Below are 18,811 nucleotides of genomic sequence, written 5' to 3'. Positions count from 1 at the left end.
GCGATTACTATAGATATCTCTGATTAAAATTAGAATTCAAAATCAAATCAATTAGCTCATATTAAATTATACCTAAAATGGCAACGGGGAGGAGCAGGTTTCACCTAATGTGGGGCAGGTTGTCCTTTCAAGGACGGCTACGAGACGGATTGAAGTAATTTTTTAATTTTTTTTTGCGGGGCAGAGCGGGTTGTAGGTTTCATAAATCAATTCCTTAATGTATTACTACTAATTTTAAGTTTTCAGTCCTACTACTACATTACTTCTGTTCCAGTAGTGTACTACTATGTTGTACGAAAGGCCCTCTTTTTTTGACGAGTATTGTCACGTAGTTTAATATTGAATCACTTCTTAGAAATAGAACGATAATATAATATATATCAAAAAAGAGAATACCCCTTTTATTATAACAGCGTCACTCGAGAGCTCAAAGCTAATCGATACTATCCACGTGCTTGCCCACTAGCATCCCATTTCAATTTTTTAAAAAAAGACCAAGTAAGCAAAAGACAAAATAAAATAAAATAATAATCTTGTACTCCTTTGTGAAAACTGAAAAGTTTTAGTCCAATGTTTTATGTTAGACCAAGCAACAAAATTCAGACAATTTATGATTTTTTTTATAATAAGAATAGTTTTTTTGTTTGAACTAATAAAATAACTAACAAATAATAAATCCATAAAAACAAGCAAATAAGTAGATAAAGGTGTGTTTTAATGACAAAAAAAAAAACTAGGATGGTGATTAGTTTCCTCCACTATTGGCAGGAATTAATTAATGACGTGCTTCCTATAATTTCGTTGAATTAATTTATAATGATTATAAATTTTTCATTTATCGTTAATATTTCTTGAGTAATAACAATAATTAATCATAATTGATTTTAGGTAGCAATTCAAGTGATTCAAAAAGAGATCGTGTTAAAGTTGCGTTATTCATAACTTTCTACTTTTAAATTCTTGCAATTAATCTCTTAATTACTTGAAAGTGATGTTCAACAAAAAGATAAACCTAATTATATAATTTTTCCCAAGCAAAACAAGATGTAACAACCCATTTAATTGAGAGCTCTTTAATTGATACAATCGACACATAATTAAATAAGTAAAATCTAAAAAACGGCTCAATTATAGAAAATATTGTCAAAATAATTTACCCAATAACTAGTTCTATCAAAATCCTAAATGATAAATCTAACACTCATGTTAAAACTTAAAAAAAATTGTTGTCAAAATAATATCCATATCAACAAAAAGTAGAAAAGTAGAGAAAACTTTTTTAATTTGTCTTGTAGGATGGACTTGAGGATATTTCCGGTTCAAATTGTCTTGAATAATGGTGTACATAGAGACAGATGTAAGTGAACATGAGTTGTGGTGGAACGGTGAAATTATTTTATTCTTAATCAGAAATTTTAGGTTCGAGATTTGGGTATGAAGAAAATCATATTGGGAGCGTCATCCCCTAAATGACTCCTACAATATGCAATTTAAATTTAATCAGAGCTCTAATGCAGATACCGAACATCGACCGAAAAATTTAAAAAACGGATGTAGTCCTTCGAAATTGGGACATTTGAATCCACCACTTTAGCGTAATGCATAAATTTATATGTATAAATTCACTACAATTGAAATAAATAATAGCTATGGGCTTATAATTTGAAAGACAATGAATTTGGCGGTACGAAATATTGATCTCTTGATCTGCCTCTGGGTATGCATCACCTTCCTATGTCGAGTATGGACTAAAATCAGGGTTAAAAGCCTTTATATTACACTTTTTTTAGTAAGTCCTAAAATGAAAGACATGTTGTTATATTTATAATAATTTAATTTTAATATGTGTATTTTATCTTTGATGAGAGGATTTATAGTCACACAAAATGGCATGTTTTAGAGCATAAATATCAAAAATCTTTTTTTTTTATTGCTTAAACTTCATGTCAACTCAAACAATATCACATAAATTAGACGAAAAGAGTACGTCCTAAGCCAATTACCCGTAAGTGAAGCTATATTGAGGAGTTCATGTAACGATCTGTCCCCGTCGTTATAGATAAGTCAATGGGAAAAGAAATCGGGCCAAAAAACTTCCGGATAGTGACTTGAAAATATTAAGCCTAGGTCAGACTTAGACGAAATCTGAGTCAGGTGAGGTGTTGGGTAATCCGATAATGGATGGGGGACTGAGTTTTCAGCCCGATGGATTGAGTTGATAGCGATATGGAGCCTGTACGGCTTTACAGAATCGTATTCGGGAGCGTAAAACTCCCAAAATTGAACTTGACGTGAAAAATATATGTTAGAACTTCATGGGAAGAGAGTGTATTGTAAAATGGGAGGCTTGGGACTCAAACATGGAGATTCTGTTTCCGTGCATCCCGCCAAAGAGGGATTAATCGTGCCAGGGCGGGGCCGCTGTAGCGGGATGGTCCCGCTGTGGCGGGACAGTCACGTCTTTAATCAGAAAAAAGTCCCAAAATAGTTTTTAATTATCCCACTTCGTTCTTAAGAGACCAGTAGCGATGTAGGGCGATTTCTTGCAGATTTCCACCATATTTTGTGCTAAAGGTAAGTTAATAGTCACTCTCCTAACTTGTATTTTGATTGTTAGTACCTAGAATCCATGAAGGATAACTTATGGGAGGGTTCTTGACTTGAAATTAATGGTGGGAAGTAGCCTTAGATGAGGTTATGATCATAGGTTTGACCAAAGTTGGAAATTTTGCTATAAGCCGAACGAATTCAGAAAGGGAAAGTTCCAACAATTAGAGTTTCAAAAGCTTGATTTCGAGGTAGGTGATGATTTTATCTTTCCGTATGTGTTATCTATTCTTGATAGTTGCTTCATTGGTATACATATATGTATGTGAATAGGGGAAGATGAAATGAACTATGCGAAATGACTATTTATTTTCTATGGCTTGCAATCAACCTATTATTGGTAATTATGACTGTTGAAACCCTTCACTGTATTTGTGGTTGTGCTGTGTTTGTTTGATCGGGTGTCATGTTCCAACACATATCTAAATCGGGTGTCACTTTTCTACACATTTGGATCTGGTATCACATTCCTATACAAGATTGGATGGGTGTCACATTCCGACACACCAATAGTTGAAGTGTGAGTTCCATAAGAGGACTATTCCTGACTGTGTTATGAAACTAAGACTGTTAACTTATGTATTCTATATATGTGTGTGCTTACTAGAGTTGTAAGTTCTTATTCATAGCTCACTTACTAGCTAGCCGCGTGATCCTACCAGTACACCATTGTTTTATGTACTGATACTGCACTTGCTCTTTTTTTGTTGTGTATAAGGCATCTTCAGGCGGCTGCTGAGAGACCTCGAGTAGACGATCGTTGAGCTATAGAATTCAAGGGTGAGCCATGTCTTTCAAGCTACCATGAGTTCTTCTTATATCTTGGTCTATCCTTTCTGGGCTTAGATTTTCAGACGTTGTTGTTTTATGACTTTCGGGGTTGCACCCCTTTTTTTTTTAGACTTGTTATTTTATTAGAGTTTTAGTATAATGACCTTCAGGTCCTAGGTGTTAATTTTCGCATATTCTAGTTGAACTGGTTGAGTTTATGGGAACCCAACACTCTATATATATTTAAACCTATTTTCGTATCTTTAAATGCTTTTATTCCTTTGAGAATGTTGACTTTAGGGTGTGGTATCGATTCTCCCACCGGAGGTTAGTGTGGGTGTCAATCACAGCGGGTCATGATCGAAACAGTTCAGAGCTAAAAGGGTCACATTTTAAAGCAAAAATGTCAAAAGGGACAATACCTTTTGAGAAAGACCGAAAGGGACAAGGCACTTGAAATCCATCGACAAACACTGAGTCTGGTCTCAAAACGGATATTTTTTGGGCATAATATATCAAAAAGGACTCTCCCTTAAAACATAGATCAAAACGGATACTTAGTCCACAAATGGGCAAACTGTCTCTTACCACCATTAACGTCCAACTACTACCACCGTAATATAAAACACAAATATTCTAAGGGATTCACTCATAAATAGACAAACTATAATTTTTTTATTAGCATTTTCAGGTGAAGGAATCTCTATTCTAAATTTTAAGTGTATTGTCACTTCTAGTTTAATACATAGAATAATGAGCTTCTTCAATAATAACTATGTGTCCTTATTCACTTCATGACATTCTCTCATCCATCTTTTATGTTCTTCTACTAATATAGTATTTTGATCTTGAATATAATTACAAACACTCAATATATGAAATCTCTTGAGCCAATTGTACTAGGCGTCGTAGAAATGAAATGGACATTACTCCAGGTCTCATGACACAAAGATGTAATTGTTTAGGGAAACCAATTATCCACATCGACCTCAATAATTTTTTTACTATTGATTATAAGCAAGTAAATAATAAAATTCATTTCATGAAAAAAAAGTACTCAATTTTTTTTGTGTATTTATTGTTGAAGAAGTTCACGATTCTATGTATCAAACTAGACGTGACAATGCACCTAAAATTTAGAACAAAGATTCCTTCACGTAAAAAAGTTAATAAAAAAATATAAAAAATTATAGTTTGTCTATTTAGTTATGGGCGAACCCCTTAAAATATTTTTATTTTATTTTTATAGTGAATGTAGACAACCATTTGCGAGCGAAATGCCCGTTTTAATATATATTTTTAGAGAGGTTTTCTTTCGATATATTATGCCAAAAAATATCCATTTTAGGGCCAAACTCTATAAATAATTTTCTTATTGTCTAGTGTCAAACGACCGCTTGACCATTAATCTTTTTTTGTTTGTTAGTTTATCGCTCAACTATATACAACTTAAATTATTATTTTTTAACTTCATTGTAAAAAAAAGTGTTGTCCCTTTTTATATCTTTGCTTTAAAAAGTGTCCCTTTGAGTTCTGGATTCCTACGTTGAGTTATACATTACAAGGACTAAAATTAAAATTTATTAAGACCTTGCAAAATATATTCTAATGTAAAAAAAAATTCTTATCCTAACTTTTTTGTTTCTTTTGTGGGGGTGGGGTATGTGTTTAAGGATAGTCTATTAATGCAGTAGTCAAAGTAGCTGCAACCCTCAATTTGACTAATTTGTTTAATAATTTGTACAACACAATTACACTATTTGATTTACTTACTATTTCCATGTATAAACTTAAATAAGTAGTTGATATATTCGTTGGCATTATTTATTTTGATCACATGGAAGCTGTCTTCTCCGCTAGGCCTTAAGTACATCTGAACTACCCCTTCCCCCTACCTACATTAATAAAAATAATACATATATACTGTCACTAGATATTTTGTTGTTGCTAAAAGTGTTCAAACAACAAAATCAATGAGCTATTTTTTTTGTTGTAAATATTTAATTGTTTTGACAAATTGATTTTTTATTAAAATATATAAAGTTTCTCTTTTAAAGAAAAATGTCATTTATTATCCAAAGATACTTTTTAATATATTGTGAAATTGTTCACTTTGAATCATACCGTACGATTTTTCCATAAAGCTTCATGCTATTAAGAGTATCAACTTATGCTACACTTTATGAGTGTGTTGTTTGATATGAAAGGAAATTATTTTTTAATTTTCTCATGTTTGATTGGTTAAAAAAAATTAAAAAAAAATTTTCAAAAAAAAATAAATTCTTAAAAATAAGAAAAATGACTTCCTGAGTAAGAAAAAAAGTTACACAACTGACATTCCATTCCTCCCTCCCCCTGCACTCTTAACTCCCGCTTTCATAGTATTTTTCTAAATTTTATATTAATGTTTTTGAGACAATATTTTCTGTTTACTTACCAAACATTAAAACATAATTAAGAAAATATTTTCCTTCATATCAAACACGCCATATATGTGGCTTCCTTTTCTTTTCAGCTTCTAATGTGAGAGCACACCTAAAAATCTTCCCCTTGCACTAAGTCTTACGCTACCCATCACCTCATAAGCTTATTTGTAGATTAACTGTATGCCACCTACATCAACAAAGTACTTATGGTCGCTAAAGTCCACTACTTCTTTTGTGTATGAGTCTCAAAGCTATGTATAAAGGTTGTAAATCAGCTCATAGACAGGCAAAGGCAATAAACTAGGCCCCATTCCATCACTCCATCATATTCATTTATAGTCGTTCCACCAAACAATTGTCTCTAAAATCAGTTGTTGATTTAAAACAATTTAAAAATACTCTTAATGTGATGTAATATTATCCACTTTGCACTAACCCGTACATTTTTTCCTAAAAGACCTCATAACATTAAGGATATCAATTACACCATATATGATCTTTCTCTTTTCAAATATCACTATGAAATTTTATTCGCATACCTAACGAGAATTACCCTTATTAGAAGAGTATTAGTCGAGTCATCTATCTATAGAGAGATAAGGAATAATTTTAGACAAATACTTTAACGATTGATGTTATTAAATATCTTTCTTAAGGAGTGTATACGAATAGTATTAATACGGATATCATAGAGTATAAAATGTAAAAGGTTTTTGTTAGGCTTGAAAAATAATAGTTTTTTTTTTGTCTTATGATTAGAAATAAATACAATACAATACTACCCAAAGAGTCTTCAACTGTCCAAATTGAATACTTCAAACTACCACTATACTCTTTGCTCTTTCATATTTGGTTAATTTGTGGTCCAATTTTTCCTTCTTTCCAACTGTGCCAACTTGGTCCATTTAATTCACTCACCCCTCAAAGTTATAACTCTCTTTGCAAGGTTATATATATACACATGTCTAATTGCTTATTAGCAAGTGTCTCAACAAAAAACATCTTAGATTTTGTAACAACACTTTTGCCAAAATGGCCACACCTAGCTCTACTATTTCCATTAGTTTGAGCCTTTTGTTGATTTTGGGAGTGGCTATTTCCCAAAGTGAAGCTAGGGCATTTTTTGTATTTGGAGATTCACTTGTTGATAGTGGGAATAATGATTATTTGGCTACAACTGCAAGGGCTGATTCACCTCCTTATGGCATTGATTATCCAACTAGAAGACCAACTGGTCGTTTCTCCAATGGCTACAACATTCCTGACATTATCAGCTGAGTCCATTTGCTCTTTTTTTTTATATATATATTTTAAATAACGTTTTCTTCATATGACTTATAAGTCACAGGCATTGATGCTTCCATTAGTGTAGAGCGCCTATCATAGAGTGGTGATAGTCGTTCACTAGACTCTGCGTGAATGCGGTACATATATAATTAGCATTAGGCAAGGGCGGAATCACAATTACGATATCGGATTTATTTGAATCTAGTACTTTCGACGCAGAGTATATATTTGTGTGTAGAAATTCACTAAAATTATAACAAATTGTAGATATGAACCCTTTTCCCTTAAAAAAAAATATAAGTTAATAACTTTAAAGTTTGAACTTATAGAAATTAAATCTTGGTTACGCTTCCGACATGGGGAGAATTATGGAGCAATTGTAAGGTTATCTTTATATGACCTATATGTCATAGGTCGAGCCATGAAATTGATCACTAATACTTGCGTCAGGATAGATGACCAACATCTCACCCTTTTAAAGTGCGACCCTTTCTTCGACACTACATTAATGAGAGATTCTTCGTGCATCAAATATTTTTTTACAATAGCGCCTAATTGCGCGCATTTTGGCTCTTTCATGAAAGGATCTAACTTATATAGACACTAACATTATAACGTTTACTTGTTATAGAAGACAGCCTATCTTATTTTATAGATTATTTATCCTACTTTTTAAGACGGCTACCTATAGTTTTCTTTATATATTGATAATGCAAAGAATTTTCTCACTATAAGATAATCTAAAAGTACTAGCTACAAACGGTCCACAAAAAAGTAGGACTTAATTAACCTGAAAATAAGACAAGTTACTTGTTACTGTATGTTTTAAGCTTAATTAACCGGAAAATAAAACAAATTACTTGTTACTACATGTTTTAACTATATTGTTAGCCTACCAATGATCTAGTAAGTTAAAAGACTTTTTTTACTATGTCAGTATTTGTAAATTAAATTCGTAAAATGATTTAACTTATATACACGGATATTGTAATTTTTTTTAATTTATAATTTTACCCTATTGTAGAAAAAGCAAACATATGTAACATTACAGATTTAACTTATATACACTGTCGGTGGAGACATTTGGGAAAGTCAAGTCGATCCGGTGACTTTATTCAAGCACGATACAAAATAAGAACGAAATGAAGTGAGAGGTTGGTACCGGAGAAAATTCGGGAGAAGCAAAACGAAATCAGGATTTGGCCAATAGTGTAACATTTACGTGTTAGACATACAGTTGATCAACTTTGATTATTTCACTTTTTTCAGGTCAAAGAATTGGTTCTTCCGAATCACCACTCCCTTACTTAAGTCCAGAACTTACTGGACAAAGGCTTCTTGTTGGTGCCAACTTTGCATCTGCTGGAATTGGAATTCTAAATGACACTGGAATCCAATTTGTACATACAAAACATTAGTCCAATTAAACAGAATTATTTTTTCTACATTTAACAAGCCAAATTCTCTTGTTTAAACATTTTAAATATATCATGTGCAGGTGAATATAATTCGAATGCCACAACAATTAGATTACTTCAGGCAATATCAGAGCAGAGTGAGTAGACTTATTGGTGAAGCAAGTACTCAAAGACTTGTAAATCAAGCTCTTGTTCTTATGACTCTTGGAGGCAATGACTTTGTCAACAATTACTATCTCGTGCCCAATTCTGCACGATCGCGCCAATATGCAATTCAAGATTATGTCCCTTATGTGATAGCAGAATACCGTAAAATCTTGTTGGTAAATGTCCCTCTTGAATTTCCCCCAACACCACGTGTAATACGATTTGTTAGTACACGTTTAGGTAAAATTAGGGATAATTTCAAAGATTTTTCATTCAATATAACATTTATAACAAAGTAAGTTTTCACCAACATAATTGGTTGTCAACTAAAATTGCTAGCTGTTTTTAAAAAGGACATGCCAGTAGAAAGATTCAGATAATATTGAATGCACATTAAAGTTATGTAGTCTTTTAAAGGTAGATAATACCTACACCAAAAAAAATAAATCCCTTTCTTTTTTATTCGTACGTAGAAAATATAGAGAACTTTTAGTATTACATAAACTAATCCTCTTTTTCTTCATAATGTTATTGCAGAATGTGTATAATCTAGGAGCTCGTCATATCATTGTGACTGGTACTGGACCGTTAGGTTGCGTCCCAGCAGAACTAGCTCAACGTAGCAGGAACGGGGAATGTTCACCCGAGTTGCAACGAGCTGCAGCCCTGTTCAACCCACAGCTTGCACAAATGCTGCAGGGCCTAAACAGTGAAGTAGGCAGCAATATTTTCATTGCTGCAAATACACAACAAATGCAATCTAATTTCATTACTAATCCAGGAGCATATGGTAAGCAATTTAATTTTCCTAAAATCAATGCAAGATTTTGAATTTACATGTCCTGTCATTTTGACAGAACCAGGACTTTGACCTCCTTACCGTCAGTACCCTGGCTCCACCCCTGGTTGTGTTATAATATTGACAATTCATTCTGTTGTTTGGCAGGATTTATAACATCAAAGGTAGCATGTTGTGGGCAAGGACCATACAATGGTCTTGGCCTATGTACACCGCTCTCTAACTTGTGCCCGAATAGAGATCTCTACGCGTTTTGGGATCCGTTCCACCCATCTGAGAAGGCAAATAAGATAATTGTGCAACAAATCCTAACTGGTTCATCAGAGTACATGTCACCGATGAATCTCAGTACAATTCTGGCCATGGATTCAGAGGCATAATAATATGTATACATATCTGGAATCTGTTCACTTGTACCACTTTTTGTTTGTTGTTAAAAATTTTGGCTATAGATTAATAAGCTGGTTGCAGCACCTCATGATGTGCTTCTTTTAAATTTTCAAAAGTTTGTCAGTGTGCTATGTTTATTCACATAATTAAGTAATCTAATGTGTAGGTGGAGTGTGATAATGTTGAAATGTAAACCAAGTGTTTTTAATATATCAAAGTGTAACAGTTTCATGGCATGTAATTCTAGCACTTTCATTTGATCAAATTTGGTGAATGTCACTATATGTTAAAATTAAAAAATATCCCTCTACTTCTGATTATCAGTTAAGTTTGTCCCTAGTTATTATAAGACAAAATATACCATTACAAAATATGCAAAAATGTCCCTATTTTGGATGAATTACCCAAATCAAACAAAAATACCCAATTCCCCCTAAATAACTCACTCCCATCTTTTAACTCGATCCGACCCACTAAACTAAATAACTCATATCAAATTAAACCTAATTATAGATATGTAGTATAACTAGGGATTAACTTAGCTTATAATCGAAAGTAAAAAGACATTTCTGATCCTTGTTCTTCTTTGCTTTTTAGGAATAGTGGTAGAGAGACTTCTGAGATTTGGGATCACTTCTTCAAATTTAAAGCTAAAGGAGGTAAAATTAGGGCAAAATGCAATTACTGTCCAAAAACGTTTGCCGCCGAAAGCAAGAATGGGACTACTACATTATGGTCACATCTAACAGTTAAATGTAACAAATCTCCCTTTAGAATCGTTGATAAGAGACAAACAACGTTAAAATCTATTAAAGAAGGGTGGACATAAGACGAAGTATGTAAACTTCACTCTTTCCAAAGCATATGATCCTTTGTTAGGAAGATTAAAGTCGGAAGATGGGGCAAGTGTTTTAACGTGTTTGTATGATTCTTACAGTAACTCTGTCGTTGATGCTTCTTCTAATGAAAATATTGGAGGTGATACTAGCATGCTTGAAACCGATGATTTGTTGGAATCTGAGTGGGAGAAACATTTGGCAGACGAGGGAAATATTTCCAAAAAATCTGATCTTCAGATATACTTGATGGATGGTGTGGTGAAGAATAAAGATTTTGATATCTTGTCTTGGTGAAAAGTTTCGTCTAGTAAATATCGAATTGTTTCAAAAATTGCGAGAGATGTTCTTTCTATTCCTATTTCTACTGTTGGATCTGAGTCGGCATTTAGCACAAGTGGTTGAATTCTTGATTCTTACCGGAGTTCTTTATTGCCAAAAACAGTAGAAGCTCTAATTTCTACTCAACAATGACTACGATCACCTTCTAAAGAATACAATTTTCACGACAGTTTAGAAGAAGTCCAGAACATCGAGCAAGTTGATGAAGGTATTGTTAATTGGTTTATTGTTTATTCTATAACTTTGGCATTGCTTAGTATAAAATACTGACATAGTGAAGGCTTTGGCATTACAGTAACAAATTTTTTTTTCTTGTTTTTGTGATTAAAGTGCTACTTACAGGGGACTTGTATTAAAGTGCTACTGCAGACACTGTGTTATAAGCACTACTTTAGGCCTTAGTGTGTTATTAAAGTGCTGGAACACTACTTTAGGCCTTAGTGTGTTATTAAAGTACTACTGTAGACACTGCTTTTGGTCCTTTATTTAAAAGTATATTCTCTGTTCAATCTATTATCCACTGACAGGGGACTTGTATTAAAGCATAAGTCCTTTAAATGTTCTACTCATTCTTGAAAAACTACATCTTTATGTTCAATAAACCAAATGTACTTGAACATATATTCAGTTTTTTAGAATCTAGATATATTTTATATTATTTATCCAATATATTAATTTATTTATTTTTCTTGCAGAGTATCGAGACTCACCTTTGAGCATTAATTAGCCAGTTTCATTCACGATTCACTATCTGTGTGAGAATTGGTATGTTAATTGATTACACTATTCTTTTACAAAAGTTACAAACTTCTTCTACCAAAAGTTGTTTTGTAAAGCTATTTTTTTTATAGTTATGAATTGGGTTTATTCTCCAATATTATTTCAGTTAGTAAATGCTAAATTAAATTTCTGCATATTTACATTAATTTAGTTTCTGCAAGAGAGGCTGTTCATTCAAGTATAATCATAAGAATGAGTAAATAAACCAAGATCGTTATAAGCTCCTTTGGAAATCTTTATATCTCCTCTAGAGCTACATTTGACTTAGCTTTTTATTTTGCAGATAAGGAAATAGAGCCAGATATGCAGATTGCTTCCAACATTATGTTTCTTGAGTTTAATTGAGAGATGAAGCAACTTCAGTTGTAATAGTCCAGATGATTTGGAGTATACTCAAACTCTAAGGTGGATTTTTGTTTTTGTGACATCTGACATACCATTTTGTCTAAAGCTGTAGCTTAATTTATGGAAGAAACTATATTAGGTTTTATTTATGTGTGATTAAGTTAATTGGCAGAAGTGCAGAACATTTGATTTCATTATGACTATTTGACATTTTAGTTATATTATTAGTGTTCTGCCTCTGTTTATGAAAAACCCGAGAAATCCTAAAAACTCGAAAAAATCCGAAAAACCCGAGAAAAATTGATATCGAAAAATCTGACTTTTATTGATTTGGTTTGGTTTAGTTTATAGATTTAATAACCCAACACAAATGGTTTGGTTTGGTTTGTAACAAATCCGAACCAACCCAGTCTATGTACACCCCTAACTAATAGTATCATTTCTTTCTGCTTTGTAGACTTCATCTTGAACTTGAGAAACCAAGGATCAATGCTCAGCGGCGAAATCAAAATTTGAAGTTTATTCGTTCGAGATTCTAGTCTTTTAGTGCAATTGGGTTCTAAATTCCTAATTCGTACATATATATTTAGTGATTTTCTTAAAATAAATATAAAATTTGGACTAAAATTACAAATTTTTGGCTAAATTATTTTTGATTACTCTTTAGAGTTGAAAATAGTTGTCAATATCATACAAAAAGTTACAATGACATACAACGATTCTTCAATATGAACATGAAACTCCGATCCTTATTACAATTCAAAATATTTATGACTTTTTATTATCGTAGAAGTTGCGAGAAAATAAAATGTACCATCCTATCATAATCACGAGTTTAACAAGCATTTTCAAATATCACTATGTTAATAAAAATTACATCTTCAAAACCTTCAATGTAACGATAAATTTCTTAATAAACAATAATCCGATAAAAACAAAAATTCATACTATTATGGATTAAAAGTTCACTAATTAATAGTGTAAACTATTGTCAGTTTATATATAACACAATGCACGCCTTGTACTAGATAATTTTGTTTAATCTCCACTTTTTCTGATGAAATTATCATGTTTATAAGTATGGGTCTCACGTGATCTTTTTTCCAACCAAAAGTAAAGATTCCCTAGCTGAGATATCAATTTTAATTTCTTTAGAGACATGTTAATTTTTTTTAATTAATCTAATTTAGAGTATTTTCAAATTCAAATTCTAGCAGATAAAATAGTAAGTGATATTTATTAAAGGGGTTCAAAAAAGTTTTCAAAATATAAATGTAGTAGCTAGGGTTTGGAATTAGAGCAAGGAAAATTTTGAACCCCATGAACCACCAAATCAATCTTTAATCTTGTGTTATATATACACTAATTTTAAAAAATATCAGTGTATTTTTTGTCGAGATGGATCGGGTGAGCACTCCGACCCCTCCAAAAATTTGTCCCTGGTTGCACTTATTCTGTGCAATTAATTAAGGTACGTGTAAGTTGACTCGAATACCACGCTTATAAAATAATAATAATCCCACCCCCTCCCCCTATATCTATATATACCAGTGTTTCTTAACTCACTTCCCACCTTGAACTAATTAAAGCCTTCTAAAAACATTCTCAGCTGAAATCAAGTAAGATATGGAGAAGAAAACTTTTGGGTTTTTCTTTGTGGTTCTCTTGATTTTTGCCTCACGTAAGTCTCCTTTATGAGTAGCCTTTTTTCTTTATTATTTCCTAAATCTACTTGTTCACTCATTCTTTATCTCATAAGTCAGTCAATCAATCTTAATTGATCAGTTGGAATATAATATATGAATTATTAACCGTCTAGTTAGGTCGTTAGTATTCATCATACTAGATTTATTCTACAACAGTACTATTTCTCTGAAAGTTTCATGACTGCTACAGTGATGTGTTGTTATATATATTATATGTATGTTGATATTTGACGTTTAAATCTTATTTAACTGTTATAAATTAAACAAAAGCATGCAATTTTTTTAAAACTTCTTATGTTATAAATGAAAAGAAAATATTTGTTAATCAATTTAACTAAAATAATAGAATAAAGAATGAATGTAAAAATAACAAACACGGATAGCTTTTCCTCGTGAAGTTATGACCATAGAGAAATGTTATTATAATAAATGACCATTATAACGAGGTTTAACGGTAATCTTAACTGTCACTAAAAAAATTAGTGATTAATAACTTTTGTCCTTAAATAATAAAACTTTGTCACTAGTCCTATTTAACAACATATTAGATTAGATGGATTATCAAAAAAATCATGTTAGCTATGAATTATTTAACGATAAATTTTGTATCTAATTAATTCCTATTTTTCTTTAGTAAGTCAATTTATCTCAACTAATTAATAAAGTTTTTTAACTGTTTGTTTGTTGGTAAATATGGATTATGCAGAAATGGGAATAATGATGCCACAAGTAGAAGCAAGAGTTTGTATGTCACCTAGCCATAGCTATCATGGTCCTTGTTGGCATGATCACAATTGTGCTCTTGTTTGTAGAAATGAAGGCTTCTCTGGTGGTGATTGTGTTGGTATCCAACGCAAGTGCTATTGTACTAAACTCTGTTAGTTTTTTTTTACCCAATGTGGTGTCAATCTGTCAGGGATCTGTTTTGGAGTTTGACTAATTTCGAATTCATGCAAGGAAGATATGCTGATTTTTGTTTTCTTTCCTTTTTTCCTTTTGGAAGTCCTCAAAACTTTTTCCCTTGAAAGTCAAATATAAGTAGATGAATGTAATGCATGCATCTATGTTTCAATTTGTGTTTAGTAATATGGTCAAGTAGTTTAGGAAGAAGAAATCGCGAATTCACGTTCAAAATTAAACTATTTTGACGCTCATACTTCAAATTGTGCCACATAAATTGCGACACAAGGAATATTATTTTAGGAGGATAATATATCGTGTAAAAATTATCAGACCCCTGAAAATCTTTTAAAATAATGAGCAGAGTGGTTCAAATTTTATAGAAAATAATCCTATGGATGCCCTTTTTATACCAAACATGGACACTATATATGACTCAAACACCCTTCCTCATACAGTCACATTAACATAACTTAGGAGTTTCAAGTATATTTTAAACAAAAAGGGACTTGCCAAAGGATGATTTTTGATACAAAAGGATCTTTATTTTCAACATCTTCATACACCCTTTTCACATGTGATGTTAGAAAATACACTCAGACACTTCTGTATAACATTCATTCTCTATAATAACATTTCATATAATGGTCAAAATTTCTTAAAAATCTATTTTTTTTTATATTACACTATATTATGTGTTCTCTACAACATCAGGTGACACATTGTGCTGCTACCAACTTCTTACATTGTAGAAGTGTTATTATAGGATGGAACTTTGATACAAAGTAGTACATCATTCTTTCTTTTCTTTTTTTCTAGAAAACAAATGGAATTAGAGCCTTTACATCCTTAGGAAAATTTTCAAATTTGGAAAGGTACCATTTCCTAGTAGCACAACTCCTTCCCATCAGATATAAAGATGAACCTACAGCACAACAAAACGAAAACAACGTCTGGGAGATGAACGAAATCCCTATAAAGCTAAGAATTTCGAAAAGATGATGAGGGCATACGACCATACTAAAAAGTCCATCTCGCGGGATTTTGTATCCCTTCTCTGTATTGTCTCTGAGGTTGGAAAGGAGGTAATGATGATAGAAGTTGCCACTGATTCCAAATAAGAATATCAGTAAACCGATATACTTCAGATCTATTTCTGGCTCCGTATTTCAGAGAGTTAAGTGTTGGATATAGGTCATGACTACAGCAAACATAGAATAGGAAGATGCAAGAAGGATCACTGAACCAAGAATCATACCACCACTGTATTTGTGAACAAATAGGACCTGCAAAGTAGAATGTTGGACTAGTATAAGCAGCAGGGAAGTCTGTAAATAAGTTTGATATGTTTCTCAGGGGAGCCTTGACGTAACAAGTAAAGTTGATGATATGTGATCACTGATCAGGAGGTCACATGTTCGAGTTGTGAAAACAGTCCCTTGCAGAAATGCAAGATCTATAAGGGTGTGTACAACCGATTCTTGTGGTTTGGACACTGGGATACAAAAATTATATCTCGCAATTTCATAATCCAGTTTCTCAATGTTTAAGTGACATTTGGATACAAATCAAGAGAATGTGTATTTGTTCTGTCTTTTTAAAAAAAAGTTTGATATGTTTCTCCTTGTTGACAGAAGAAGCAGAGGAAAAGGTGCTATCTAATGCATAATAAAATAAATTCCACAGTATTGAAATCTATGTTGCTCGGTCTCTCCAAATGTCGTTGTACTTGTGTCAGATCCTTTATAAATGCACCATATTTGGAGGATACAACACCCACACATCGACATTTTCAAAGTCCGAGCACATAGATTGAAAAATTAAGAATCTTGAGAGTTACATAAAACCACCAGGTAAGCAAGATTCAATTCTTGATACATAGAGTTACCGAATATCTCGTGAAATTAGTCTAAAATATGCACAAGCTAACTCGAACTCCACGGTCATTAAAAAAATCATCAAAAGTAACAAAGAAGAAGTTTACCTCAAGTACCCTCTTCAAGAAATGGATGGTAATAGCATATTTAAGCATCAAAAGATAGCTCATGAGGGGAAAGTTATTTAATTCCAACAAACTATCGGTGCATTTCTCAATCAATGCAGGACTCTAACCTATTCTGAACACTCACTTCACGTCCAAGTTCAACTGAAGCTAAGACCGACAATTCAAACGAAAATGAACCTGACTCTGGTATCATGTAAAGATATGACACTTAAGATTAACGCAAATACTAAAATTGACCAAATTCATATAAACAAACTACATATTTGCTCCCCAGCCAATATAAAACTCTAAGGGATTGTTTAGTAGCTGATTTAGAAATGAGTTATGCAGGTATTAAATTTTGTATAATTAATATTTGCCCAATTTAGTAGCTTGTTAGAAGGTAAGTTACTCATGTATCAAATTAATACAATGTTTGATTTGAAATTTAAAAAATTATATAATTAATATATGTATAAGTTATGAGGAAATCTATGTATTATTTTATGTAGGATAAAAGTTCAAATAAGTAATACATGAATAAATAGATGATGCATAACTAATCTTTGCATAAAATAATACATAACGCTAATCAATTATCAAATGACTTTTAAGGGATTGTTTGGTTGGATGTATTAGAGAATTTAGGAACGTTCCGTAGCTAATGAAAGTTATGCAGCTATTAATTACGAGATAATTTATATGTTATTTTATTATTCAAATTTTTATTAATTAACGTGAAACACACGTAAAACTTATTGCTTATCAAACTATCACATCCTTGGCTAGGGATAAATCTATTCCTCTATCTAAAATTTGGTTTGATCGGTTAGTACTTCCTTTTTGTCATCATTTGATTTTGGTAGGATTGGCCAAAGGATGACTATATCACATATGTTCATGATTTGAGTAAAAATGATTTTAATTGTAAAATTAAATTAAATTAATTAAATAAATTAATTTTATTTTAGTATGATTTTATATTTTTAAAAATCAATTATATTGATTTAATATTGATTTTGTTTAAAATTTTTGAATCGAATCGACAAAGTATATATTTATATAATTAGATATACGTAATATATTATTTTCTATGAACAATTCTAAATATTTTATATATGTTTTCATCAAAAATTTATAATTTATTTATGAAAGTAAAAATGTCAAATAAAGAAGTATTCCGAACATGTATGCTTTTCTATTTCTTCAACTTGTCTTATTTTCGTGTATGATTAATAACTAAACAATTAAACCAAAATCAATAACAATCAAAAAGATAAATGTATGGTATATTTGTTTTTTTTTTTTTATAATTTAAAATCGATTAAATTGATTTGATTTTGATTTTGACCAATAATCGATCCGTGAACACCTAAATTCACAATTATGATCCTTTTTCTACCACCACTATTATTTCATTAGGTGTTTGGACGGGAACTCGAAATTATGATTTAAAATTATTAATTCAAACAAATGTTGATTTGACATTCAAAATTTACATGAATATTTCAAATTACATAGACAAACGGATCCTTAATATAAGCATATTTTTTTCTCGATAAAAAAGATAAATTATTCCAAAATAACAAGCAAACAACGGTAATTAAATTTCGGTTTTGATTTGAAATCAATGTTTGCTTATGATATTTGAATAAATCTTCAACTTTAATTTGATTATATTTTAAAATCTCAAATCCTACTGAGAGGAAGGATTTTAATTTGAACAAATTTCGTAAAGCAAACTAATATATGGGTTAATTACTCAACTAACCAATAGATTCGAAAATTACCTATTTTGTTCGAATTTCGACCGGGATCCACGGTATTCGAAGCATGATTTGCATGTATCTAGGATACAATGCCTATCTCACTCGTCTATCTCCTTCTTTCATTCATCTCCTTCTCTATATTTGTGTTTCATGATGTATTCAATTTCACAATTTCATATATTTATATATTCAATATCAATTTCTATGAGTGTATCCAGAAGAATATGAAAGCATGTATTTGACTGTATATGCATAAGTTGATATCAATTTTTACGAGTGTATCTAGTATCAATTTTAAAAGCAT

General features: G+C 31.6%; 1 protein-coding gene and 1 long non-coding RNA gene across 2 annotated transcripts; both read left to right on the top strand.

Annotated features, from left to right (window-relative positions):
- The first annotated feature begins 6,774 nt into the window (after window positions 1-6,774).
- Window positions 6,775-10,081, top strand: LOC129900479 (GDSL esterase/lipase At5g33370-like). The gene is made up of 5 exons (XM_055975467.1): window positions 6,775-7,077; window positions 8,361-8,491; window positions 8,590-8,832; window positions 9,194-9,446; window positions 9,603-10,081. The coding sequence occupies exons 1-5, from the start codon at window positions 6,837-6,839 to the stop codon at window positions 9,833-9,835; spliced, it is 1,101 nt and encodes a 366-aa protein (XP_055831442.1). The 5' UTR covers window positions 6,775-6,836; the 3' UTR covers window positions 9,836-10,081.
- A 3,654-nt stretch (window positions 10,082-13,735) lies between these two features.
- Window positions 13,736-14,838, top strand: LOC129886710 (uncharacterized). Its single transcript, XR_008766246.1, has 2 exons — window positions 13,736-13,829; window positions 14,561-14,838. It is a non-coding gene; the product is annotated as an uncharacterized LOC129886710 (long non-coding RNA).
- Window positions 14,839-18,811: the final 3,973 nt, after the last annotated feature.

The sequence above is a fragment of the Solanum dulcamara genome, chromosome 1 (assembly GCF_947179165.1).
Source record: "Solanum dulcamara chromosome 1, daSolDulc1.2, whole genome shotgun sequence".
NCBI lineage: Eukaryota > Viridiplantae > Streptophyta > Magnoliopsida > Solanales > Solanaceae > Solanum > Solanum dulcamara.
The sequence above is the reverse complement of the archived record's forward strand: the minus strand, read 5'-3'. Positions and strand labels throughout refer to the sequence as shown.

What these genes read in the sequence shown, in the direction of transcription:
- LOC129900479 (XM_055975467.1), top strand. Translation starts at nt 6,837, where the DNA reads ATGGCCACACCTAGCTCTACTATTTCCATTAGTTTGAGCCTTTTGTTG. An exon ending in AATACCGTAAAATCTTGTTG is followed by an intron (nt 8,833 to 9,193) that starts GTAAATGTCCCT and finishes ATGTTATTGCAG; the next exon opens with AATGTGTATAATCTAGGAGC. An exon ending in TACTAATCCAGGAGCATATG is followed by an intron (nt 9,447 to 9,602) that starts GTAAGCAATTTA and finishes GTTGTTTGGCAG; the next exon opens with GATTTATAACATCAAAGGTA.